This window comes from Dreissena polymorpha, chromosome 1, assembly GCF_020536995.1.
Source record: "Dreissena polymorpha isolate Duluth1 chromosome 1, UMN_Dpol_1.0, whole genome shotgun sequence".
Taxonomy (NCBI): Eukaryota; Metazoa; Mollusca; class Bivalvia; order Myida; family Dreissenidae; genus Dreissena; species Dreissena polymorpha.
The window spans coordinates 142,107,440-142,134,924 of record NC_068355.1 but is presented as its reverse complement, the minus strand read 5'-3'; the positions used below and the strand labels follow the sequence as shown (position 1 = coordinate 142,134,924).

Sequence of the window (27,485 nt, the reverse complement as noted above, 5' to 3'; positions counted from 1 at the left end):
GTTTTTAACAGCCACGTTTTGATCACAATCTTCGCAACAAACTTGGAGACACTCCTCTCATGGTGGCCTGTCGTAACGGGAGGTTGAAAAACACTCGCTTCCTCTTACAGTCTGCTGTGTATGCAAACCTGAATGAAGAGTATGTGTAACTTCACAATGTACAAAAATACATTTTTAACTTGAAGTTGTATGGGATGAGAAACGTTTTCCTTATTTAAGGTCTCAAGTTATTGTGGTTCTAATACTATGGCATATAGAATATTAATCAAAATATTGTAACATTAGTTTTTTGGCTTCATTATACCCCCACAAACGAAGTTTAGGCGGGTATATAGGAGTGAACTTGTCTGTCGGTCGGACTGTCTGTCGGTCCGTATTAAGTGTCCGCTCTCTAATTCAAGGAGTTTTTATCCGGTCTTCGCCAAACTTGGTCAGAAGTTGTATCTAGAGGATCTTCAGGCCAAGTTTAAACATGGGCCTTGCCAGGTCAAAAACTAGGTCACGGGGTCACTTAGTGCGTTTTTTAACATTCAGCATTGTGTCCTCTCTCTTATTCAAGTAGTTTTCATCCAATCTTCACCAAACTCGGTCAGGAGTTTTATCTAGATGATCTGAAGGCCAAGTTCGAACATGGGCCATGCCAGATCAAAAACTAGGTCACAGGATCACTTAGTACATTTTACACATTGAGCATGGTGTCCGCTCTCTATTTCAAGTAGTTTTAATTCAATCTTCACCACACTTGGTCAGAAGTTGTAACTAGATGATGTGTAGGTCAAGTTCGAACATGGGCCATGCCGGGTCAAAAACTAGGTCACAGGGTCACTTAGTGTGTTTTAAACCTCACCATGTTGTCCGCTCTCTTATTCAAGTAGTTTTTATCCAATCTTCACCAAAATTGGTCAGAAGTTGTATCTTGATAATGTCTAGGGCAAGTTTTAATATGGGTCATTAAGGGTCAAAATCAAGGTCACGGGGTCACTTAGTGCGTTTTAAACATCACATTGTTGTCCGCTCTCGAATTCAAGTAGTTTTCATCCATTCTTCACCAAACTTGGTCAGAAGTTGTATCTAGATGATGTCTAGGTCAAGTTTAAATATGGGTCATGCCGGGTCAAAAACTAGGTCAAGGGGTATCTTAGTGCGTTTTAAACCTCACCATGTTGTCCGCTATCTAATTCAGGTAGTTTTCATCCAATCCTTACCAAACTTGGTCACAAGTTTGACCTAAATGATCTCTAGGACAAGTTTGAACATGGGCCATTTCGAGCCTAAAACTATGTCACGGGGTCACTTTTTTTAGCTCACCTGATTGCTCAGGTGAGCTTTTGTGACCGGTCTTTGTCCGTCGTATGTCCGTCCATCCGTCCGTAAACACTCTAGAGGCCACATTTCTTGTCCCATCTTCATGAAACTTGGTCAGAAGCTTTGTCCCAATGAAATCTCGGCCGAGTTCGAAACTGGGTTGTGCCGGGTCAAAAACTAGGTCACTAGGTAAAAAAAAAGAAAAACCTTGTAAACACTGTAGAAGTTTCATTTCATGCCCAATTTTCATGTAACTTTGTCAAAATGTTTGTCTTAATGATATCTTGGTTGAGTTCATAAGTGGTTCTGATCCGTTGAAAAACATGATTGCCAGTGGGCGGGGCAGTTTTCCTTATTTGGCTATAGAGAAACCTTGTACACACTCTAGAAGTCACAATTTTTGCCCAATCATCATGAAAATTGGTCAAAACATTGGTTCAATTGATGTCTCGGACGAGTTCGAAAATGATCGAGATCGGTGAAAAAACATGGCCGCCAGTGGGCGGGGCATTTTTCTCTATATGTATTTTGTGGCAGTTTTCCCTATTTGGCTATAGAGAAACCTTGTAAACACTCTAGAAGTCACAATGTTTGCCCAATCATCATGAAAGTTGGTCAAAACATTGGTTTTATTACTATCTAGGACGAGTTTGAAAATGGTCGGGATCGGTGAAAAAACATGGCCGCCAGTGGGCGGGGCATTTTTCTCTATATGTATATAGTGAAAACATGTGAGCACAGTAGAAGTCACATTTTTGGCCCAATTTTCATGAAATTTGCTCAGAACATTTGTTTCCTTGATACGAGAGTTGAGTTCAAAAATGGTTCCGGTCAGTTGAATAACATGGCTACTGGGAGGGGGCAGTTTTCTCATTATGCCCCCCCCCCCTTTCGAAGAAGTTTCCAGATGATAACTCAAGAGCGCTTATGCCAAGGATCATGAAACTTCATAGGTACATTGATCATGACTCGCAGATGACCCCTATTGATTTTCAGGTCACTAGGTCAAAGGTCAAGGTCATGATGACCCGAAATAGTTAAATGGTTTCCAGATGATAACTCAAGAAGGCTTATGCCTAGGATCATGAAACTTCATAGGTACATTGATCATGACTCGCAGATGACCCTCTTGATTTTCAGATCACTAGGTCAAAGGTCAAGGTCACGATGACCCGAAACAGTAAAATGGTTTCCGGATGATAACTCAAGAACACTTATGCCTAGGATCATGAAACTTCATAGATACCTTGATCATGACTCGCAGATGACCCTTATCGATTTTCAGGTCACTAGGTCAATGGTCAAGGTCACAGTGTTCTGAAATAGTAAAATGGTTTCTGGATGACGACTCAAGAACGCTAATGCCTAGGTTCATGAAACTTCATAGGTATATTGATCATGACTTGCAGATGACCCCAATTGATTATAAGGTCACTAGGTCAAAGGTCAAGGTCACAGTGCCAAAAAACGTATTCACACAGTGGCTGTCAAGGTCACGGTGACTCAACTTAGAAAAATGGTTTCCAGATGATAACTCAAGAATGCTTACGCCTAGGATCATGAAACGTCATAGGTACATTGATCATGACTTGCAGATGAAATGATGATGAAACTTGACCAGGATGTTTGTCTGGACAATATCTAGGTCAAGTTTGACATTTGGTAAAGATTGAATGAACTGACTCCTTTCAGGTGAGCGAACTAGGGCCATCTTGGCCCTCTTGTTTAACATTCAGCATGTTTTCCGCTCTCTAATTCAAGTAGTTTACATCTGATCTTCACCAAACTTGGTCAGAAGTTTTATGGAGATGATCTTAAGGCCATGTTAGAACATGGGCCTTTCTGGGTCAAAAACTACGTCAAGGGGTCACTTAGTGCGTTTTAAAAATAGAGCATGGTGTCCGCCATTTTTGTGTGAAGACGACATGCAAAATATTATGTGTCAATGCAGCATGTGGGGGTATTCGTCACGTCTGTGACAAAGCTCTAGTTTTTTCTTACAACAATCAATTTTATGCATGTATGCCCATGCAACAAAGCTTTATGGTTAATTATATAGATATATTTTTATAACTGATATTTTTCTTACTGAACATAACCATTAAAAATAACTTTTATCAAAATAATAATTATTATATCGTTTATTATCTAGAATTGCAATTTAAAATATTCAGGGTTTTCGCATATATTTGAATCACTGATGCTTGAGAGAAACAATTTATACTTACTTTGCTCTTACCTGTTGTTGCATGCTTTGTGTTTTTGTTTGACTCTTGTTGTGAGTGTAATGTTTGAAATTTGAGGCATTGGAACCCTGAAGATGCTTCACTAGACGCACATCTGCCTCCCTGGAAGTCTCATGATGAAAGCAGAGGTAGGAACTGTTTAACCTTTTCCCACTTAGAAGCAAAGTGGAAATGGCTATGTGCTAACAGCATTAAACCAGAACAGCCTGCGAGTAACTCGCAGTCTGTTCAGGTTTTATTCTGTTTGATGCTCATCAGTATCTAATGGTTATAAATGATGCCTTTAAAACTTGAATTTAGTAAGAAAGGTGTTTAATTAAATGTAACTTTCTAAGGGACTACAAATATGTAAAAATACGAATCTAAGTGGTAAAGGGTTAATTGGCGACAAATTTCATAAATAATGCAAGAGTTAAAACTAATGTGTTAACTATTTTCATCAGTTCAATTTGAAAATTTGAAATTGGAATTTGATACCTGTTTAATTATGCAAGATGGAGAAATATTGAGAGTATAACTTGTGATCACACTTCAGCTTTGTTCGAGTGAATACCGGTAATAATTTTTGCGATTGATTATGAAATCATAATACTGAATTCATTATAAACAGGTAGCAAAATGAAAATTAGTTTTTGTATGAGTTTAATTGAATTTACATGACTAGTTATTGCTTAAAGGTTCATCCTTTCAAAATACATGATTCTTTACTGCAATTGAACTTGTTTGTGGACATGACATAATGAATACAGTGATATTCAAGATGAATGTTTTCGCGTGAAACTTAATTGTAAATTTTATACATAAAATAATATCAATCACATTTGTTTTTTTAGCTCACCTGAGCAGAACGTGCTCATGGTGAGCTTTTGTTATCGCCTTTTTTCAGCCGTCCGTTGTCAAAATTAACCTCTTTTACTCTCTAGAGGCCACATTTAGTTTCCAATCTTCATAAAAATTTGTCAGAAGATGTGTCTCAATGATCACTTGAACAAGTTTGAAAATGGTTCTGGTTGGTTGAAACCCTAACTGCCAGGGGGTGGGGCAGTTTTTCTTATATGGCTTTTATAAAACCTTGTTTACACTGTAGAAGTCACATTTTTTTAGTCAAATTTTTATGAAACTTGGTGAGAACATATGTCCCAATGATATCTTGGACAATTTCGAAAATAGTTCCGTATTGTTGAAAAGCATGGCCGCCAGGGGGCGGGGCAGTTTTCCTTATATGGTCATAGTACATGGCCATGTTAAACCTTGTTAACACTCTAGAAGTCACATTTTTTGTCTAATTTTCATTACACATGATGACAATATATGTCCCAATGATATCTCAGCTGATTTCGAAAATTGTTATCAAAGACCTGTGTTTTTAATAGTTTTTATTGTTGTTTCCATTAGAAATATTATTGCAAGATGAGTCTGAACATTGTTTCTGTTGTTTCAAAACATTTTGTTCAAAATGTGAAGGACTGGGTAATGAAACAACAACAATTTTCTCTTTTTAGAAGCGCAGAAAACTGTTAGGTTAAAAAGCAAAGTTGTTTTTTGCAAAAATACCGTATTTATGCTACATATTTGTTTGTGCATTTAATTACAAATAGTTTGGCAGGTGTTTGTGTGTGCTTATTATTATATGTGCACATATTTGTAACTATGAGAAAGATAGAGTGTCACATGTTTGGTATCATAAAAGAAGAAAGATGTTGAATTTCTTGCAGATAGTTTCATACTCATTGACTTCTTTATTACAGACTTTGATATATTATAATAATTCAACATATTGTTTTTAATCATACAAAATCTATTTTATAAATACTCCATCTATTGAAAAAAACAGTTGATTTTGGAATCTAAATCTGTTCTTGCAAAAAGAAGTTGCAACTAGTCATACAGTATAACATCCAAAGATGCTGAGATGCTTATAACGTGGTCTCAAAGCCGTATAACAATAAAAAAAAACACTTCCATTTTCTTTTGCAGATTATGCTCATTACTAAATTACTGCCCTCATATTACTTTTATGCAAAATATAGATTTATAACAATTGGTAACAAATGTCTATTTTAAAAACATAAACACACACACAATCTACTTAAGATGAATATATTTATCTGGTGAAACAACAAACCCTCTCTTTTCTTAAAACATCTTTTACAGCCCTTGCTTAACGTTAATACTACTCGATGAGCGACCAGAACCACCATGGCCCTCTTGTTTTATTTGCATTATTTGATTTTGAACTTTGTTGATATTGTCTTTCAAAGGAGATATCTTGCCCTTTGCAGATGAGCTAGTGGAATCCCTTGAAAACCCGTCTCAGCGTATGGAGTTTGATGTCTCTGCACATTTCACCAGATCCCTCAATCCAAAGTAGGCTTTAGTGAGTCACAGCATGCAAAAATGGTTCTTATGACATATGGGGCCAGAGTAGCTCCAGACCAGCTTATGTTTTCCAGACCTTGCATGGCAGCTAGCTTTTGCATAGCCCCTTTCCTGACTATTGCATAATAAGAACCATTTTCGCATGATGTGTCACATATTTAATTTGCTCTTGAAAATTGATGACAAAGTGGTGTACGAGATTAATAATTTTTGTAACAAATCCCTTGTTAAGAAATCTTGTTCAACAATTTTGTTTCCTTTGTACTTTTGGTACTTATGATTCTTTCAGATATTTGTGTTAAGTTTTTTTTTACACAGGAACTAGGCCCTGCTAGTGATAATTTTGAAAGGGGCTTTTCCAGATTCTCATCCATATGCTAACATGCCTTTTACAGTACTGTATTTCCAGTGCATGTATAAACATTCTGAATGAATTGCGCACAGGCAAAGCAGGGGCAACAGTTTCCACTTAAAGGGGCCTTTTAACGCTTTGGTAAATTGACAAACTTGAAAACAATTGTTTCAGATTCGCACATTTTCCTTGAAGTTATGATTTTTGTGAGGAGACAGTAATACTGAACATTTAACATGCTCTAAAATAGCCATTATGTGCATCTTTTGAAGATTTAAAAACCTGAAAATTATAAAGCGTTGCAACGTGAAACGATTGAATAATTTGGAGAATTCTGTTGTTGGCGTTGTATTTTAAGCTCACCTGAGCACAACGTGCTCATGGTGAGCTTTTGTGATCGCCTTTTGTCCGTCGTCCATCGTGCGTCGTCAACATTTTGCCTTGTGAACACTCTAGAGGCCACAGTTATTGTCTGATCTTCATGAAATTTGGTCAGAACATCTGTCCCATTGAAACCTCGACTGAGTTCGAAACTGGGTCAAAAACTAGATCACTAGGTCAAAAAAAAGGAAAACCTTGTGAACACTGTAGAAGTCACATTTGATGCCCAATCTTCAAGTAACTTTGTCAAAATGTTTGTCTAAATGATATGTTGGTTGAGTTTTAAAATGGTTCCGGTCCGTTGAAAAACATGGCCGCCAGGGGGCGGGGCAGTATTCCTTATATGGCTAAAGAGAAACCTTGTGAACACTCTAGAAGTCACAATTTTTGCCCAATCATCATGAAACTTGGTGAAAACATTGGTTTCATTAATATCTCAGACGAGTGTGAAAATGGTCCAGATTGGTGCAAAAACATGGCGGACAGGGGGCGGGGCAGTTTTCCTTTTATGGCTATAGTAAAACCTTGTTAACACTCTAGAGGCCACATTTATTGTCCAATCTTCATGAAATTTGGTCAGAAGATTGGTCTCAATGATATCTTGGATGAGTTCGAAAATGGTTACGTTTGCTTGAAAAACATGGCTGCCAAGGGGCGGGGCATTTTTCCTTATATGGTTACATGTATATATGGCTATAGTAAAATCTTGTTAACTCTCTAGAGGCCACATTTATTGTCCGATCTTCATGAAACTTTGTCAGAAGATTCATCCCAATAATATCTTGGACAAGTTAAAAAATGGTTCCCGTTGGTGGAAAAACATGGCCGCCAGGGGGCTTGGCATTTTTCCTTATATGGCTATAGTAAAACACATTTATTTTCCGATCTTCATGAAACTTGGTCAGAAGATTTGTCCTAATGATATCTTGGATGAGTTCGAAAATGGGTTTGGTTGCTTAAAAAACATGGCCACCAGGGGGCGGGGCATTTTTCCTAATATGGCTATATATCATGCTTTTGTAAAACCTTGTTAACACTCTAGAGGCCACATTTATTGTCCGATCATCATGAAACTTGGTCAGATGATTTGTCCCAATGATATCTTGGATGAGTTGGAAAATGGCTCCAGTTGGTGGAAAAACATGGCCGCCAAGGGGCGTGGCATTTTTCCTTATATAGCTATAGTTAAACCTTGTTAACACTCTAGAAGCCGTATTTATTGTACGATTATCATGAAACTTTGTCAGAAGATTTGTCCCAATGATATTTTGGATAAGTTCGAAAATGGTTCCAGCTGCTTGAAAAACATGGCCACCAGTGGGCCGGTCATTTTTCTTTATATGGACTTATGAATCTTCTTGAAACTTTGTCAGTATATTTGTTTAAATGATATCTTGGATGTGTATGAAAATGGTTCTGGTCTGTTGAAAAACGTGGCTGCCAGGGTGTTCACTAGTCATGAGTGAGCGACTTTGGGCCTTTCAGACCGTCTTGTTTGATACTACGATGATTGCATATATATGGTGAAAAAAACGTTGGTCATGTATGAGAGCCGATGGTCTAGTGGATAGAGCGGTAGACTTTTGCTCCATGGCTCCAGGGGGGTCAGTGGTTTGAGCCCCATAGAGGGTTACTTTTTTAGCTTACCTGAGCACAACGTGCTCATGGTGAGCTATTGTGAACGCCTTTTGTCCGTCGTGCGTTGTGCGTCATGCGTCGTCAACATTTACCTTGTTAACACTCTAGAGACCACATTTATTGTCCAATCTTCATGAAACTTACTCAGAACATGTGTCCCAATAATATCTTGGACGAGTTCGAAAATGGTTCCGGTTGATTGAAAAACATGGCCACCAGGGGGCGTGGCAGTTTTATATATAGCAAACCTTGTTAACACTCTAGAAGTCACATTTATTTTCTGATCTTCATGAAACTTTGTCAGAACATGTGTCCCAATAATATCTTGGACGAGTTCGAAAATGGTTCCGGTTGGTTGAAAAACATGGCCACCAGGGGGCGTGGCAGTTTTCCTTATATGGCTATAGTAAAACCTTGTTAACACTCTAGAAGTAACATTTTTAGTCCAATCTTCATGAAACTTTGTCAGAACATGTGTGCCAATAATATCTTGGAAGAGTTCGAAAATGGTTCCGGTTGGTTGAAAAACATGGCCGCCAGGGGGCGTGGCAGTTTTCCTTATATGGCTTTAGTAAAACCTTGTTAACCCTCTAGAAGTCACATTTTTAGTCCAATCTTCATGAAACTTGGTCAAAACATGTGTCCCAATAATATCTTGGACGAGTTTGAAAATGGTTCCAGTTGAATGAAAAACATGGCCGCCATGGGGCGGGGCAGTTTTCCTTATATGGCTTTACTGTATGGTAAAACCTTGTTAACACTCTAGATGTCACATTTGTGGTCCAATGCTCATGAAACTTGGTCAGAATATTTGAACTAATAATATCTGGGCTAAGTTCAAAAATGGTTGAGATCAGTAAAAAAACATGGCCGCAAGGGGGCGTGGCATTTTTCCTTAAATGGCTATTTACTACAAAACCTTGTTAACACTCTAGAAGTCACATTTATTATCCAATCTTTATGAAACTTGATCTGAACATTTGTTCTAACAATAGCTTGAGTGAGTTTGAAAATGGTTATGGTTTGTTGAAAAACATGGCCGCCAGGGGGGGGGGGGGGGGGCAGTTGTCCTTATATGGCTTTAGTGAAAACTTGTTGCTACTATATTAGCCACATTTATTGGCTAATCTTCATGAAACTTGGTCAGAACATTTGTCCCAATGAAATTTTGCCAGAGATTGAAGCTGGGTCATGTGAGCTCAAAAACTAGGTCACAAGGTCAAATATAAAAAAAACATGTTAAATGTCACTTTTTTGGTCCAAAATAATCTTCATGAATCAGCTTGCATTTTTTTCAGAATAGTCTAGTTCCTTTGGCTTTCAGGTGAGCGCCTTAGGGCCTGATGGCCCTCTTGTTTAAATTCTTTATTTGTATTCTTGTTTTTTACTGAGATTTTTAGACCTAATGTTAACATTTATCAATATAAAGCATTTAATGACAAACTTCAAAACATGCCAAAATTTGTGAAAAGGCACCTTTAAACTAGATGTTCATTTATAAGAGGCTTCCTTCAAACCACAAATTTTCATAAAAGCGGAACAATTCATCCGGGATTAGCCTTTGCTGTCTGCACAGGTTTATATGGAATGACACTGTAAGCACATGCATTTAGCCCAGTTTTCATTGAACAAGGCTGATTCGATCATATTCCAAATCAATGTGGTTACAGTGACTTGGTGAACACCCTACGCAGCTACGACACACAGAGCATGCCCAGCTCCCATAAGGTCAGCTCATTCCTTCATGCTGTGGAGAGACCCAAAGGCCTCTTCATATTCCATGGTGAGATTGACACTTGTAAATAAGGCCTGTAAGCATAGTTTGTTTTTTTCATTTGTATTTAATAGTTGGCAAAAATGTATTAAACTTTTATATTAATTGTGTTAAACAAACATCCCAAAGAGGCAGGAGGGGGAAGCAAAAAAAAGGTAGAGAAAGCATTTGGCTTTTTTCATATATTTTTCTCTACTTGTTCAACATTGTCTATAGTTGTTTGTTTGGATTACTGGGTGGTCTAATGATGATCCTAATTAACCAATCTTGACTTTCCTTGGGCATGTTAGCTGGCTTATCATTACAGTAGTGTTTACAAGTATACGGTTTGAATTTCGAAACATGTCTGATTACAAAGTTCTGACAAACCCTATAAATATGTTGCAGATATTTTTTGTAAATTAATTTTGTTATGCCCCCAAAGAAGGACATATAGTGGTCTGTCACACTTTGCGCTTAGGTTTTGAAAAATGCTAATAACTTCTATGTCGCTTCAGATAGCAATTTTATATTTAGCATGCATGTGTAAATGGACAAGGCCTTTCCATACGCACACAAATTTTGAACCCTGTGACCTTGACCTTGAACTTAGGGTCCACAGTTTAGGTTTCGAAATCTGCGTTTAGGTTTCGAAAATAGCTCATAACTTCTATCAAGCGTTTATAGGGGGGCATAAGTCATCCTATGGTGACAACTCTTGTTTGAAACCTTGAGTTGAGTTAAATACATATAATTGCAGACTCTGTGGTGAGTCACGTGTGTGCAGTGAACCTGTTTGACGGCAATACCCCTCTTCATCGCTGTATTGAGGGTGGAGACCATGTGGACATCGTACAGGCACTGCTGAATGCAGACAGGGCCGTTGTGAACATTCAGAATGATGCAGGGCTTAGTCCTGTGCACATGGCCTGTCAACTAGGCCGGAAGAAGACTCTCAAGCAAATGCTGGTATGTAGCAGGGTTGTGTGACCCTGGAACCGCATAAAATGCTTTCTTTAAGTTGCTTAAGACTTTTAAGCCACTTTCGTTACTTACAACGGAACAATTTGCATTTCTTGAAGTCAATGTCAGTTTAAAACTTGGGCCTTATTTACATAGAGAATACTAGAATAGTGTTGAATACAGAGAAGTTTATGTTGCGAGGCTTAGAACGCCGGGAGCGAGAGCCTTAGCGAGCGCTTTCGGTTTTCGAGTCGAGCAACATAAACTTCTCTGTATTCAACGCTAATCCTAGTATTCTATTTATCCCATTTGATTTTTTTCAACGTGACATTAACATAAATAGATCTAATAACCTTAATAATAATTTTAATTCAGTCTTAAAAGCGCTTAAAATCGTATTGAATGTAACCATGCGTAGTGATATAAATGTATTTGTTCTGGTAAGCTGAACCTTGACAATAATTTTAATTCAGTCTTAAAAGCGCTTAAAATCGAATCGAATGTAACTATGCGTAGTGATATAAATGTATTTGTTCTGGTACGCAAGATAGTCTTAAAAAAATTCACACACAAACTGTAAAACAAGTAAAATATCACCATATGCCTCAATTCAATTTTACGCAGCATGCGAATTGTAACACATTACGACCGCAAAAAGAAGATTTTACTTTATTATAATTCATTTTATTTTCGAAAGAAAATGATCAAAATCCAATATGGCGGCTATTGCTCCTTACAAAATGATGTCAATGTCAACATACATGTACGCCATTGACGACCTTGATAATTTCGACTAGTAAACAGACAATTGCAGCGACTGACACTTTATTTGACTTAATATACAGGGCAATACGTTTTCCGACTTCGGAAAACGAATTTAAGGACGCGCAGAACGTGTTTTTAACCAGGTTTTCCGAAGGAAAAAACTGGTTATTAAGATTGGCGAATGCGGGCAGGCTTGCTGCAAGGCTGGCTGGCGGGCTGGCGGGCGGGCGGAACAAGCTTGTCCGGGCCATAACTATGTCGTTCATTGTCAGATTTTAAAATCATTTGGCACATTTGTTCACCATCATTGGACGGTGTGTCGGGCGAAATAATTACGTCGATATCTCCAAGGTCAAGGTCACACTTTGAGTTCAAAGGTCAAAAATGGCCATAAATGAGCTTTTCCTGGCCATAACTATGTCATTCATTGTGAGATTTTAAAATCATTTGGCGCATTTGTTCACGATCATGGGACGGTGTGTCACACGAAAGAATCACGTCAATATCTCCAATGTCAAGGTCGCCACGACTAAAAATAGATTTAAAAAAAAAAAAACTTACAAAGGGGGTTTATTTTGTTTGTTCATTTCAAAAGTTCAGTTTGAGTTTTCTCCCTTTATCAGATTTTTTTTTCACAATGAAAACCTGGTTTTGTGACAATTTTGTCCCTTGTTATATAATGTTATGGGTATGCTGTGTGTGATCCGATGCATCAATGGCGCCCATGTTAAAATCATTTCCCCCAGAACAGGGCACAACAAAAGTACAAACAAAAACCAAAACACGTTCGAACTAGTATCTTACCTTTAATTATCCTTTAAAATCCATCTAATAATCCATTTAACTCAATAATTTATGATTTTGCATCTAGGGTCTTTAATAATTATTTTAGCATAGTTAAATAAAGACCCTTATGCCATCCTATCACTATATTCAAATGAGTTTACGAACTCAATAAACTTTCTTCTTCGTCACACGCTGCGTCATGTACTCTATGTACATTACTGCTGTTAAAATGAACCGAAGCAGTTTATCAAATAATAGCCGTTGGTAAACTTGGTTGCATTTGCAGATTTCTGCATACAAACATAATTATGTTTAAACTTGCACAATGTTTTATTTGTCTATGGTAAATGCCCTTATTGTACAACAAAATAATTTAATATATAAATACACAAAGAATGGAAAACATTCCATTACACAACAAATAAATGAGTGGATAATACCCGTGTACAAAATGGGACGTTCCGAATTCCAGTGTGGTGCTATTTTAACCATCTTATACTTCACACAGCTCTATGCCTAATGTGAAATAAATTGGAAAGCAAATATTGCAGATTATTTATGAACTGTGCGATATTTGTATGGCTTGTTGTACATTCTTAAATGTCAAAAGTATATGCATGGATTATAAACAATGCACATTAGACTCTACATGAAATAAGGAAAATGTGATAAATCTACAATTCAAATATGTCGATATACAGTAGAGCGGCGTCGGGCTACTCCGAATAGGGTCTAAGTCCGGATACTTTTAGCCAATCAGAAATAAGTTCACATTTAACCTCTCGAAAGTCATTATCTATGCATGAGCAGAAAGCGTGATTTTTCTTTTCCGGTTTTGCAAAGTTTCAAGGCGCGGATATTTTGAATAACTAGAAAAACAATCACTTGTTCTGAAGGTAAGAGTTTTCTTTCACGTTCTTACTGGGTATGCTAAGCAACCTTGATGACATTATTTTCGAATACTTTTGTTTAGATTAAAGCTTGACAGCGTACAAGTGAATTATGTTATGTAAAGAGGTTAAAGTCATAAGTGACAAGTATAAATGTGACGTCACGCGATTAATATGGGTATTACGGAGGTATCCAAAAGAGCCGATATAAAATTCAATAGTCGGCTCTTGTGGATACCCTTTTTTTAGACTGAAACTTCATACAAATGTATGTAAAAACTTGTACTCACATTAGCAATTGATATTCTATTGACCATATGTCAATATAAATGGTTTTGAAATAAGGAAATCTTGTCAATGTATACTTTTTATAAAAAAAAACAACAAAAAAGTCAAATATTAAGATAATTCTATCAGCCTGGTGTGTTTCCTGACCCTGTTGCTATGTATTTGGTAAATTATTAAGACGGTATTTTACTTTAGGATTTAGGATTAGTCGTCCACTAAAGTATGCCAAGACTGCCCTGGAAAACGCAGTTAGAGCAGTGAAAAGTAATTCTATGGGCTTCTTAAAGGCATCCAGGCTCTACAAAATACCAAGGTCAACAATATTTGACAAGGTTAAGGGTCACTCCAGCATCGCATGCACTATGGGGCCACATACAGTACTCACAGCTGCTTAGGAGAAGAGGATATTCAAGTGGCTGACACAAATGTCACGTATCGGTTATGGACGGACTAAATATGAACTGATAAGGACTGTTGACAAAATTGAGATGTGCCCTGTATGTACATGTAACCGGGGTGCTCAACACCCGTCTAGATGGGTTAAGTGTGAAAATTGTCAAACACATTGGCATTATATGTGTGCCAACAGGCCGGAATATAGGTTGTGGGACGAGAAAGAAAAAGCAAAAATGGAGTTTGTTTGTCCAATGTGTGATTGACAACATGTTTGAAGCATCAGACACAATTATAAGAAATAATGATGCTTTTTAGCTCACCTGATTGCTCAGGTGAGCTTTTGTGACCGGTCTTTGTCCGTCCATCCGTCCGTCCATCCGTCCGTCCTTTATCATTTGCTCGTAAACACTCTAGAGGCCACATTTCTTATCCCATCTTCATGAAACTTGGTCAGAAGCTTTGTCCCAATGAAATCTCGGCTGAGCTCGAAACTGGGTTGTGCCGGGTCAAAAACTAGGTCACTAGGTCAAAAAAAAGAAAAAAATTGTAAACACTGTAGAAGTCACATTTCATGCCCAATCTTCATGTAATTTTGTTAAAATGTTTGTCTTAATGATATCTTGGTTGAGTTCAAAAGTGGTTCCGATCCAATGAAAAACATGGCAGCCAGTGGGCGGGGCAGTTTTCCTTATTTGGCTATAGAGAAACCTTGTAAACACTCTAGAAGTCACAATTTTTGCCCAATCATCATGAAATGGGTCAAAACATTGGTTTTACTGATATCTCGGACGCGTTTGAAAATGGTCAGGATCGGTGAAAAAACATGGCCGCCAGTGGGCGGGGCATTTTTCTCTATATGTATATAGTGAAAACATGTATACACAGTAGAAGTCCCATTTTTGGTCCAATTTTCATGAAATTTGCTCAGAACATTTGTTTCCTTGATACAAGAGTTGAGTTTAAAAATGGTTCCAGTCAGTTGAATAACATGGCTGCTGGGAGGGGGGCAGTTTTCTCATTATGCCCCCCCCCCCCCCCTTTCGAAGAAGAGGGGGTATATTGTTTTGCTCATGTCGGTCCGTCCGTCCACCAGATGGTTTCCGGTTGATAACTCAAGAGCGCTTATGCCAAGGATCATGAAACTTCATAGGTACATTGATCATGACTCGCAGATGACCCCTATTGATTTTCAGGTCACTGGGTCAAAGGTCAAGGTCACAATGACCCGAAATAGTAAAATGGTTTCCGGATGATAACTCAAGAACACTTATGCCTAGGATCATGAAACTTCATAGATACATTGATCATGACTCGCAGATGACCCCTATTGATTTTCAGGTCACTAGGTCAAAGGTCAAGGTCACGGTGACCCAAAGCAGTAAAATGGTTTCCGAATGATAACTCAAGAACGCTCATTTCTAGGATCATGAAACTTCATAGATACATTGATCATGACTCGCAGATAACCCCTATTGATTTTCAGGTCACTAGGTCAAAGGTCAAGGTCACGATGACCCGAAATAGTAAAATGGTTTCTGGATGATAACTCAAGAACGCTTAGGCCTAGGATCATGAAACTTCATAGGCACATTGATCATGACTCAGAGATGACCCCTATTGATTTTCAGGCCACTAGGTCAAAGGTCAAGGTCACAGTGACCCGAAATAGTAAAATGGTTTCCAGATGATAACTCAAGAACGCTTATGCCTAGGATCATGAAACTTCATAGGTACAGTGATCATGACTCGAAGATGACCCCTATTGATTTTCAGGTCACTAGGTCAAATGTCAAGGTCACAGTGACCTGAAATAGTAAAATGGTTTCTGGATGATAACTCAAGAACGCTTATGCCTAGGATCATGAAACTTCATAGGTACATTGATCATGACTCGCAGATAACCCCTATTGATTTTCAGGTCACTAGGTCAAAGGTCAAGGTCACAATGACCCAAAATAGTAAAATGGTTTCCGGATGATAACTCAAGAACGCTTAGGCCTAGGATCATGAAACTTCAAAGGTACATTGATCATAACTCGTAGATGACACCTATTGATTTTCAGGTCACTAGGTCAAAGGTCAAGGTCACGATGACCCAAAATAGTAAAATGGTTTCCGAATGATAACTCAAGAACGCGTAGGCCCAGGATCATGAAACTTCATAGATACATGGATCATGACTCGAAGATGATCCCTATGGATTTTCAGGTCACTAGGTCAAAGGTCAAGGTCACGGTGACCTGAAATAGTAAAATGGTTTCTGGATGATAACTCAAGCACGCTTATGCCTAGGTTCATGAAACTTCATAGGTATATTGATCATGACTCGCAGATGACCCCTATTGATTATCAGGTCACTAGGTCAAAGGCCAAGGTCACAGTGCCAAAAAACGTATTCACACAATGGCTGTCAAGGTCACGGTGACTCAACTTAGAAAAATGGTTTCCGGATGATAACTCAAGAATGCTTACGCCTAGGATCATGAAACTTCATAGGTACATTGATCATGACTCGCAGATGAAATAATGATGAAACTTGGCCAGGATGTTTGTATGGACAATATCTAGGTCAAGTTTGACATTTGGTAAAGATTGAATGAACCGACTCCTCCTAGGTGAGGGAACTAGGGCCATCTATGCCCTCTTGTTAAGTATGATCACATGATTGACTGATTACTAGTATTTGAATGATGTGTTGCTGTTGAGTTCTTGTTCCTGTTGATTGCAATAATGTTAACTTGAACAATGGTGTAAAAAGCGTAGGTTATTTGACATAAGTAAAGTGTTACGTGACTGAAATTAAAATTTTTAACATGAAATAATTTCATAAAAGATTAAGCTAGTTTACAATATTTTCATACGAGTGAATATTGTCAGTAAAACTATTTGTATTTTTGTATAATGGACAGTCTCAAGAAAGAAGTGAATACAATTTGATAACCCTATGTTTAACTAAAGATTTGTCTGTGTTTTGTATCGTTAATTTTAAAAACCTTATAGGTATCCGAAAGACCAGATGGTATCCGAACTTACCAGACAATAGTTACTTGATGGTTCCTAGCATACTTTACATTTTAATACGAGTTACGCTAAGCAATATAGACGAAATGGATGATAAACGGCTGGTTTAGGTAACCAGCTCAAAATCGTTCGGCACTATGGGATATTAAGAAAACAATCGAAAATAATCTTTAACGTATCCGGGGACTGCCGACATCGCTCTACATGTACATGTGAAAAAAGTATACGGATGGCGAAAAATTATGTCATATAACTAGATTTAAAGGTTTGAAGGTCGTATAATTTTGAAGCTAAAGTTTTCTCGACTTTATTTCTTATGAAAAATCATTCAGTGGTAAAGTAAAAAGTAGTCTGTGCACGCGACGGGTATATCCCACAAGGTTGAATACAGGCTAGTATATTCCATAAGGTGTTAAACTGTCAATGTCGCGTTGAAAATGGGATAAAACGGTTTATACAGAAACTTGACTGAGATAGACTTGATTTTTTTAACATAACACCAAGGATGTGGATGAAATTGGTCTGATATTATTATGTTTAGATTGTAGGTTTTAAATTTCTACATGAGATTCACAAGTAGTGTGTATATTGTAGAGTGTGGAGGGTGTAGATCTGGGCCTGGTAACACTGAACGGCCAGTTGCCAGAGGAGTTCACCATTGTGTGTATGTTGTAGAGTGTGGAGGGTGTAGATCTGAGCTTGGTAGCACTGAACAGCCATCAGCCAGAAGAGTTTACCCTTGTGTGGAGGGTGTAGATCTGGGCCTGGTAAAACTGAACAGCCAGCTGCCAGAGGAGTTTACCATTGTGTGTATGTTGTAGAGTGTGGGGAGGGTGTAGATCTGAGCTTGGTAGCACTGAACAGCCAGCTGTCAGAGGAGTTTACCATTGTTTGTATGGTGTGGAGGGTGTAGATCAGGGCCTGGTAAAACTGAACAGCCAGCTGCCAGAGGAGTTTACCATTGTGTATGTTGTAGAGTGTGGGGAGGGTGTAGATCTGAGCTTGGTAACACTGAACAGCCTACTGCCAGAGAAGTTTACCATTGTGTGTGTTGTAGAGTGTGGAGGGGTTAGATCTGGGCTTGGTAACACTGATCAGCCAGCTGCCAGAGGAGTTTACCATTGTGTGTATGTTGTAGAGTGTGGGGTTGGTGTTGATCTGAGCTTGGTAACACTGAACAGCCTACTGCCAGAGGAGTTTACCATTGTGTGTGTTGTAGAGTGTGGAGGGGTTAGATCTGGGCTTGGTAACACTGATCAGCCAGCTGCCAGAGGAGTTTACCATTGTGTGTATGTTGTAGAGTGTGGGGTTGGTGTTGATCTGAGCTTGGTAACACTGAACAGCCTACTGCCAGAGGAGTTTACCATTGTGTGGATGTTGTAGAGTGTGGAGGATGTAGATCTGGGCCTGGTAACATCGAACGGCCAGCTGCCAGAGGAGTTCACCATTGTGTATATGTTGTAGAGTGTGGAGGGTGTAGATCTGGACCTGGTAACACTGAACAGTCAGCAGCCAGAAGAGTTTACCAATGTGTGTATGGTGTAGAGTGTGGAGGGTGTAGATCTGGGCCTGGTTAAACTGAACAGCCAGCTGCCAGAGGATTTTACCATTGTGTGTATGTTGTAGAGTGTGGGTAGGGTATAGATCTAAGCTTAGTAACACTGAGCAGCCAGCTGTCAGAGGAGTTTACCATTGTTCGTACGTTGTAGAGTGTGGAGGGTGTAGATCTGGGCCTGGTAACACCGAACAGCCAGCTGCCAGAGGAGTTTACCATTGTGTGTATATTGTAGAGTGTGGAGGGTGTAGATCTGGGCCTGGTTACACTGAACAGCCAGCTGCCAGAGGAGTTTGCCATTGTGTGTATGTTGTAGAGTGTGTAGGATGTAGATAAGGGCTTAGTAACACAGAAGGGCCAGCTGCCAGAGGAGTTTACCATTGTGTGTATGTTGTAGAGTGAGGAGGATTTAGATCAGGGTTTGGAAACACTGAACAGCCAGCTGCCAGAGGAGTTTACCATTGTGTGTATGTTGTATAGTGTGGAGGATGTAGATAAGGGCTTAGTAACACAGAACGACCAGCTGCCAGAGGAGGTTTCCATTGTGTGTATGTTTTAGAGTGTGTAGATAAGGGCTTAGTAACACAAAACGGCCAGCTGCCAGAGGAGTTTACCATTGTGTGTATGTTGTAGAGTGTGGAGGGTTTAGATCAGGGTTTGGAAACACTGAACAGCCAGCTGCCAGAGGAGTTTACCATTGTGTGTATGTTGTATAGTGTGTAGGGTGTAGATAAGGGCTTAGTAACACAGAACGGCCAGCTGCCAGAGGAGTTTGCCATTGTGTGTATGTTTAAGAGTGTGTAGGGTGTAGATAAGGGCTTAGTTACACAAAACGGCCAGCTCTCAGAGGAGTTTACCATTGTGTGTATGTTGTACAGTGTGGAGGGTTTAAATCAGGGTTTGGAAACACTGAAGAACCAGCTGCCAGAGGAGTTTACCATTGTGTGTATGTTGTAGAGTGTGTAGGGTGTAGATCAGGGCTTGGTAACACTGAACAGCCAGCTGTCAGAGGATTTTACCAGTATGTGTATGTTGTCGAGTGTGGAGGGTGTAGATCTGGGCCTGGTAACATTGAACAGTCAGCTGTCAGAGGAGTTCACCCCAGTGTGCATGTTGTAGAGTGTGGAAGGGTAGATCTAGGCCTGGTTACACAGAACAGCTAGCTGCCACAAGAGTTTACCATTGTTTGTATGTTGTAGAGTGTTGAGGGTGTAGATCTGGGCCCGGTAACACAGAACAGCCAGCTGCCACAGGAGTTTACCATTGTGTGTATGTTGTAGAGTTTTGAGGGTAAACATCTCGGCCTGGTTACACAGAACAGCTAGCTGCCAGAGTAGTTTACCATTGTGTGTATGTTTAAGAGTGTGGGGAGGGTGTAGATCTGGGCTTGGTAACACTGATCAGCCAGCTGCCAGAGGAGTTTACCATTGTGTGTGTGTGTTGTAGAGTGTGGAGGGTGTAGATCTGGGCCTGGGTTAATCGAACAGCCAGCTGCCAGAGGATTTTACCATTGTGTATATGTTGTAGAGTGTAGAGTGTGTAGATCTGGGCCTGGTTACACTGAACGGCCAGCTGCCAGAAGAGTTCACCATTGTGTGTATGTTGTAGAGTGTGGAGGGTGTAGACCTGGGCCTGGTAACACTGAACAGCCAGCTGCCAGAAGAGTTTACCATTGTGTGTATGTTGTGGAGGGTGTAGATCAGGGCTTGAAACACTGAACAGCCAGCTGCCAGAGGAGTTTACCATTGTGTGTATGTTGTAGAGTGCAGAGGGTGTAGATCTGGGCCTGGTCACACTGAACAACCAGCTACCAGAGGAGTTTACCATTGTGTGTATGTTGTAGAGTGTGGAGGGTGTAGATCTGGGCCTGGTCACACTGAATGGCCAGCTTCAAGAGGAGTTTACCATTGTGTGTATGTTGTAGAGTGTGGAGGGTGTAGATCTGGGCCTGGTTACACTGAACGGCCAGCTGCCAGAGAAGTTTACCATTGTGTGTGTGTGTGTTGTAGAGTGTGGAAGGTGTAGATCTGGGCCTGGTAACATTGAACAGCCAGCTGCCAGAGGAGTTCACCATTGTGTGTATTGTGGTAGAGTGTGGAAAGGGTAGATCTGGGCCTGGTAACATTGAATGGCCAGCTGCAAGAGGAGTTTTCCATTGTGTTTATGTTGTAGAGGGTTTAGATCTAGGCCTGGTAAAACTGTACGGCCAGCTGCAAGAGGAGTTTACCATTGTGTGTATGTTTTAAAGTGTGGAAGGGGTAGATCTGGGCCTGGTAACACTGAACAGTCAGCTGCCAGAGGAGTTTACCATTGTGTGTATGTTGTAGAGTGTGGAAGGGTAGATCTAGGCCTAGTAAAACTGTACGGCCAGCTGCAAGAGGAGTTTACCATTGTGTGTATGTTGTAGGGTGTGGAGGGTATAGATCTGGGCCTAATCACACTGAACGGCCAGCTTCCAGACGGAGTTTACCATTGTGTGTATGTTGTAGAGTGTGGAGGGTGTAGATCTGGGCTTCGTAACACTGAACGGCCAGTTGCCAGAGGAGTATACCATTGTGTGTATGTTGTAGAGTGTGGAAGGGTGTAGATATGGGCGTGGTAACACTGAACAGCCAGCTGCCTGAGAAGTTTACCATTGTGTGTATGTTGTAGAGTGTGGAAAGGTAGATCTAGGCCTGGTAAAACTGTACGGCCAGCTGCAAGAGGAGTTTACAATTGTGTGTATGTTGTAGAGTGTGGATGGTAGATCAATGCTTGGTAACACTGAACGGGCAGCTGTTCGAAGTTTACCACTGTGTGTATGTTGTAGAATGTGGAGGGTGTAGATTTGGGCCTGGTAACACTGAATGGCCAGCTGCCAGAGGAGTTAACCATTGTGTGTATGTTGTAGAGTGTGGAGGTTTTAGATCTGGGCCTGGTAAAACTGAACGGCCAGCTGCCAGAGGAGTTGACCATTGTGTGTATGTAGTAGAGTGTGGAGGGTGTAGATCTGGGCCTGGTAACACTGAACGGCCAGCTGCCAGAGGAGTTTACCATTGTGTGTATGTTGTAGAGTGTGGAGGGTGTAGATCAGGGCTTGACAACACTTAAGGGCCAGCTGCCAGAGGAGTTTACCATTGTGTGTATGTTGTAGAGGGTGGAGGGTGAAGATAAATGCTTGGTAACACTGAACAGCTAGCTGCCAGATGAGTTTACCATTGTGTGTATGATGTAGAATGTGGAGGGTATAGATCTGGGCTCGGTAACACTGAACGGACAGATGCCAGAGGAGTTTACCATTTTACCATTGTTTGTATGTTGTAGAGTGTGGAGGGTATAGATCTGGGCCTGGTAACACTGAACGGCAAGCTGCCAGAGGAGTTAACCATTGTGTGTATGTTGTAGGGTGTGGAGGGTGTAGATCTGGGCCTGGTCACACTGAAAGGCAAGCTGCCAGAGGAGTTTACCGAGAACACGGCAATACTCGAGATGATCCTAAAGGCAAAGGAGAAAATGTGTTCAGATAATGGGTAGGTAGTGTGTCTTTAGAGCTTATCTAGTAGTAGTCAGGGACAAACAAAGCTCTATTGAGTCTATTCTTTTTCTGTGGTCTTCAGGGGTTTTCTTTTTTGTATTTGAAGTGTAACGCATTGAGTTTCACAATGAAAAATTGAAGTTGACATTGAATTTTGTCTGAATACAACTACTTGTCGTTTAAATTTCATTGGAATCCCAAGGGGGAGCAAGTCAGAAGGTCATCACAGATTATTTAAGATATACTTGTTCTGCAATTAAAAGTTTCGTTGTTATTTAGCTATTCATAGTACTTCTGCAGTTTTTTTCAGTGCATAAGGCATAAGTTTCATATTTAATTGAACATGCTTTAGTTTAACTTGCTTAAATAATTTTCTAATGGAATGCAATAAAATACCATTATTCTCATTAACTTACATCTGTTTATTCTTCATTTTGAAAACTTATTGTACACAGAAAAAAATACAAAGAAAGATATAACAATTTATAGTTGTAGTCACTGAAATGTCACTACATTGCAGCACCCGTGACAGACAAGACACGTTGACCAATCTCACAGAGACCAATCTAACTGAGTCACTCCATTCCATCCCAAGCACTGGTGGCGGCTCTACAATTAACTTTGGAAAAATTGACGACATCTTCCAATCAATGAAAATAGAGCAGTCTATGAAAACTGCCCCTTCTGGTAGAGTTTGAGAACTAGGCAATGTGTATGCTCAAAATATTTTATGGTAGCTCAAATGCTAGAAAAAGAACAGCTTTGAGTTTGGTGCAGTTAGTGAATACTTGTGTTCAGTACTAGTACTACCTGTGACTCAGTATTATGTATAGGAAACGGTGGAAATCTCCTGAACTTGCAGATAATGACACCCTGGAGTTGCAATTAAGCTTATTTGACATGTTGAGAGACAAGTTAAGAATTAGTATTGTACAAGTATTGAGTTAGACATGATGTAATTACATTCAAATGTGCATTTTAAGCTTTCTCATGCTGATTGAACAGCATTCTACATGTACCTACAAAATATTAAATAAACAATAACCAAAAATTTGTTAAGTGTGTAAATTAAAAATATTTGTAAACATTTTACACATATCCATTAACAAGCTATTAATATTTTTATTAAGTAAATTGGCAATTAAACACATTGAACAATCCCAAGTATTAATTAGCAAAAGGTATGTTATCAGTAATAAGACCATTTAATATTTATTACAATTCTTAACAAAATTAACTCAATTAATGTAAAATTTAAATGTGTATGTACTAACACACAAGACATTGAATTTATAAATGTGTTCTATTTAAAGACAAACAATATCTGTCTAAAAGGTATTAGCAATTTGTTCTAAGATGCGAATTGTTCAATTCTCTGGAGTTTTTAACCAGGTTTTCCGAAGGAAAAAACTGGTTATTAGATTGGCGAATGCGGGCGGGCTGGCTGGCTGGCTGGCGGGCGGGCGGAACAAGCTTGTCCGGGCCATAACTCTGTCGTTCATTGTCAGATTTTAAAATCATTTGGCACATTTGTTCACCATCATTGGACGGTGTGTCGCGCGAAATAATTACGTCGATATCTCCAAGGTCAAGGACACACTTTGAGTTCAAAGGTCAAAAATGGCCATAAATGAGCTTGTCCTGGCCATAACTATGTCATTCATTGTGGGATTTTAAAATCATTTGGCACATTTGTTCACCGTCATGGGACGGTGTGTCGCACGAAAGAATCACATCAATATCTCCAATGTCAAGGTTGCCACAACTAAAAATAGATTTTTAAAAAAAACAAACTTACTAAGTGTGTTAATTTTGTTTGTTCATTTCAAAAGTTCAGTTTGAGTTTTCTCCCTTTATCAGATTTTTTTTTCACAATGAAAACCTGGTTTTGTGACAATTTTGTCCCTTGTTTGTAGCTGTTGTGTGTCTTCCCATACCGCCTAGAAATGCATGTCATATTTTACTGAAACTAATTAGCAAATAAATCAATAATTAGTGTGAAACAGCTGTTCACAAATTTATCTAGTGATTTTATCAAATACCAGTAAGCAAACGTGTGTTGTCTTAAAGGGGCCTTTTCACATTTCGGTAAATTGACAAAATTAAAAAAAATGTTTCAGATTCGCAAATTTTTGTTGTAGTTATGATTTTTGAGAGGAAACAATAATACTGAACATTTTCCATGCTCTAAAATATCCATTATATGCATGTTTTGACGATTTAAAAACCTGAAAATTATAAATCGTTGAAACGCGAAACGATTGAATAATTTGGAGAGTTTTGTTGTTGTCGTTAAATTTTGTGTTGCTAAGAAAATTGCTTATATGTAGTATAAAATTCATCTCAAATTGTATAAGCGCTGATAGTCGAGTGGTTTAGGCGATAGACTTTTACTATCAGAGGTCAGTTGTTTGAATCCAGTTAAGGGTTTCTTTTTTTTCTTTCTTTAATTTTATTCTTGATTTTTACTGAAGCTTTTTAGATCCAATGTTTACATTTATCAATATTAAGCATTTAATGACAAACTTCAATAAATGCCAAAATCTGTGAAAAGGCCCCTTTAATGCGACTAAATTCTAGTTTTACATTTCAACACATGTTCAACTTAAAAACTGTGACAGTGACTAGAAAAAAAAGGTTACACCATTCAAAAATCAGAACCGTAGGCATTGAAGCAAAACAGCACAACATATTTTTAATGTTTAGCTTTTAAACTTTGTTCCTCCTGAGAGACTTTGAGCTAAGTTAAAATTGGAGACAAATGAGTTCAGGCCATCAGAAGTCAATTGAACTTCTTCTTGTTTTCAGATAACATTGGTACTACCCCGATTTACTGTATGACTTTGTTGTTTAATGTTCTTTCTTTTTCAAATACTGGTCATATTTTCTTCTTTTCAATTTAAATAGTAGTGCCATACATTAAATAATATCAAGTTTGATAGGGTTACAGTTGAAATAACATTGTCTTACATTTTTGCTACCCTACAAAATGATCAGTAATGTGACAACATTTCAAAATGTGTTGAAAAGTGTTGTTCAACTTATACTTTTGTTTTATAAAAATAGTATACATGTTATTTTAAATTTTAATACTAACAGTGCAGTTTATGGTGTTCAATGGTGACAATAACACTTATCTAGTCTTTGAATTTTCTCAATAAAAATGATGTCTGTGTTCAACAAACTTGTGACTTTTGTAATTCAGTTGAGAATGATGTTCATACAACTTCATTCTATAAACTGTATTCATGTACTGTTAAATATTTATTGTTTATGTCTTATGTTGAGTTCATTTTCATTACAGTTGTGTATGTGCAATCAAATGACAGATATGATCATGTTTGTTCATTTTATACCTGTGAATATTTGATAGAAAATGTTTGCTATTCGTTTATTAAGGAGTCCCCTGTCTTAAGCAACTTCTTGTGACTTTCAGCACAACACAGGTTAGACGGCCAAATATATTCGTATGACTCCATAAAGTTTGAGGCATCAACAATTCAACTTGTTCACCAGTCCGCCCATACGTCCCAAAGCTTGTATTGGCTATTCTTTCTTTACTACTAGGTGGATCTCACGTAAACTTTCATAGATTATTTACCATAATTTGTGAAGGATGATAAAGAAAGGAATTTTTACTGCAACACGTTTTAGCAGACTTTTTGCCTAATGTATGTTTTTCCACTAAAGAACACATAGTCATACCATTTTGTGTGTTTTACTCCTCTTTAACTAAAGCATGAATCTTACTAAAACTTTCACAGTTGAAAGAGCTTTATGTAAAGATTACAGTTATACCATGACTTTGGCTACCATTAGTTTTGGCAGAATTAAAGCTCTTTTTCGTTTTTTCCTCTAAGGAATACAGGATCCCAACATTGTGTTTTCTTCTATTCCTCTAACCTAGTGGATTTTGATCAAACATTCGTTGCTGATGAGGCTCATGGCATTAATAAACAGGAAATAATTGTAAATTCGGTATTTAAAATACAGCCATTAATAACTATTCAAGGGAAAAAACTCAAAAGAATTCATAATTGTGAATTTGACTTGTTTCCCATCAATTAACTTGTTAGCTAGCCAATCAGATGTATTTTATAATAAAGTGTGTCGAGTATTAAATGTATAAAATCAATAAATAAAATTATGCATGCATGTTTATTACAGTGTTTATTACATCAGTTGATGATTAAATATGAGGTTGCATTAAAACCAATTGAGATCTTCTGTTCTGAAGGAGACAAACAAAAATCTCAAGAAGATAGATCGGACCTAATTTGATGACTTCATTTGGGCATACTCTTATTGTTAATATCCCAGCGCTAAAGTCACTTAACTGAGAAGAAATATGTAAACATTGCAACTTTAAAACTAAAATACTTGCGTTTCATACAACCTACTTTCAGTTTTACAAATTGCTACTGTCAACTTAAAAAACAACAAGAAGTGTCTGCAATCATGTAATGTAGCAATTTTGTGTAAAAAGGTTACAATAAATAAATCCAGAAAATACTGCTGTCCTATAATACTCACCAGTAACGCTTTTAATACTGTAAAAGCCTTCTTTATTGTAAGATTGTTTTAAACAGGGATCCCCAGTTATACCTATAGCAGTACTGAAATGTAATCAGTGTTGCAATATATTTAGCACAATGGCAGTCTTGCATTTATATGTACTTGTTATTATATTGATATTCAGTGTTCAGAATGTTCATTCTGATTCTGCTGTTTATCCTCTATGATATTTGCTTTCTTTGTCGTTTTAGATATTCATGCCTCCACACATTTGGCATAAATCAAGATGCTTACTTTGTCAGTTAAATCAAGCTTGTTATGTGCTTCACTAAAAGCATTTATACGTACAGTGAATATTGCTAAATAAATAATATTGTCCTTTGTGATATTGTAACTGTGTGTTAATGTTACTGTACTTACTAAATGTGTTACACATATATTAATTTACATGTTTTTCCATTATAGGCAATCAATATGATGTGCATGCATAACATGTTTAAATTTTGTTTTAATATTTTCAGTGATTAGATTATTGCTACGGGTACATGTTACAAAATAATGGTCCTAACAATGTGCAATTAACATATTTGTGTTTATGATCTTGTAAACAGATATGAAAATAAACTTTGATATACCCCAATTGTTGTTTTGTTAAAAAATAAGCTTTGCTTTTAATTTCAACTGTGTTCTGATCTTGAATGAGAGAATATAAACGAAGCCAGTTCCATGGTTCACGAT

General features: G+C 38.3%; 1 protein-coding gene across 9 annotated transcripts in view; it reads left to right on the top strand.

Annotated features, from left to right (window-relative positions):
• Positions 1-27,387, top strand: part of LOC127853214 (serine/threonine-protein phosphatase 6 regulatory ankyrin repeat subunit B-like) — a 91,697-nt gene extending 64,310 nt beyond the window's left edge. For all 9 annotated transcript variants that reach the window (XM_052387558.1, XM_052387538.1, XM_052387528.1 and 6 more), the window contains 7 exons: positions 12-139; positions 3,609-3,679; positions 5,834-5,918; positions 9,972-10,084; positions 10,815-11,023; positions 22,103-22,227; positions 22,753-27,387. In XM_052387558.1, the coding sequence (XP_052243518.1) occupies positions 12-139; positions 3,609-3,679; positions 5,834-5,918; positions 9,972-10,084; positions 10,815-11,023; positions 22,103-22,227; positions 22,753-22,930 (909 nt within the window). In that variant the 3' untranslated portion in view covers positions 22,931-27,387. The remainder of the gene's footprint in view (positions 1-11; positions 140-3,608; positions 3,680-5,833; positions 5,919-9,971; positions 10,085-10,814; positions 11,024-22,102; positions 22,228-22,752) is intronic.
• Positions 27,388-27,485: the final 98 nt, after the last annotated feature.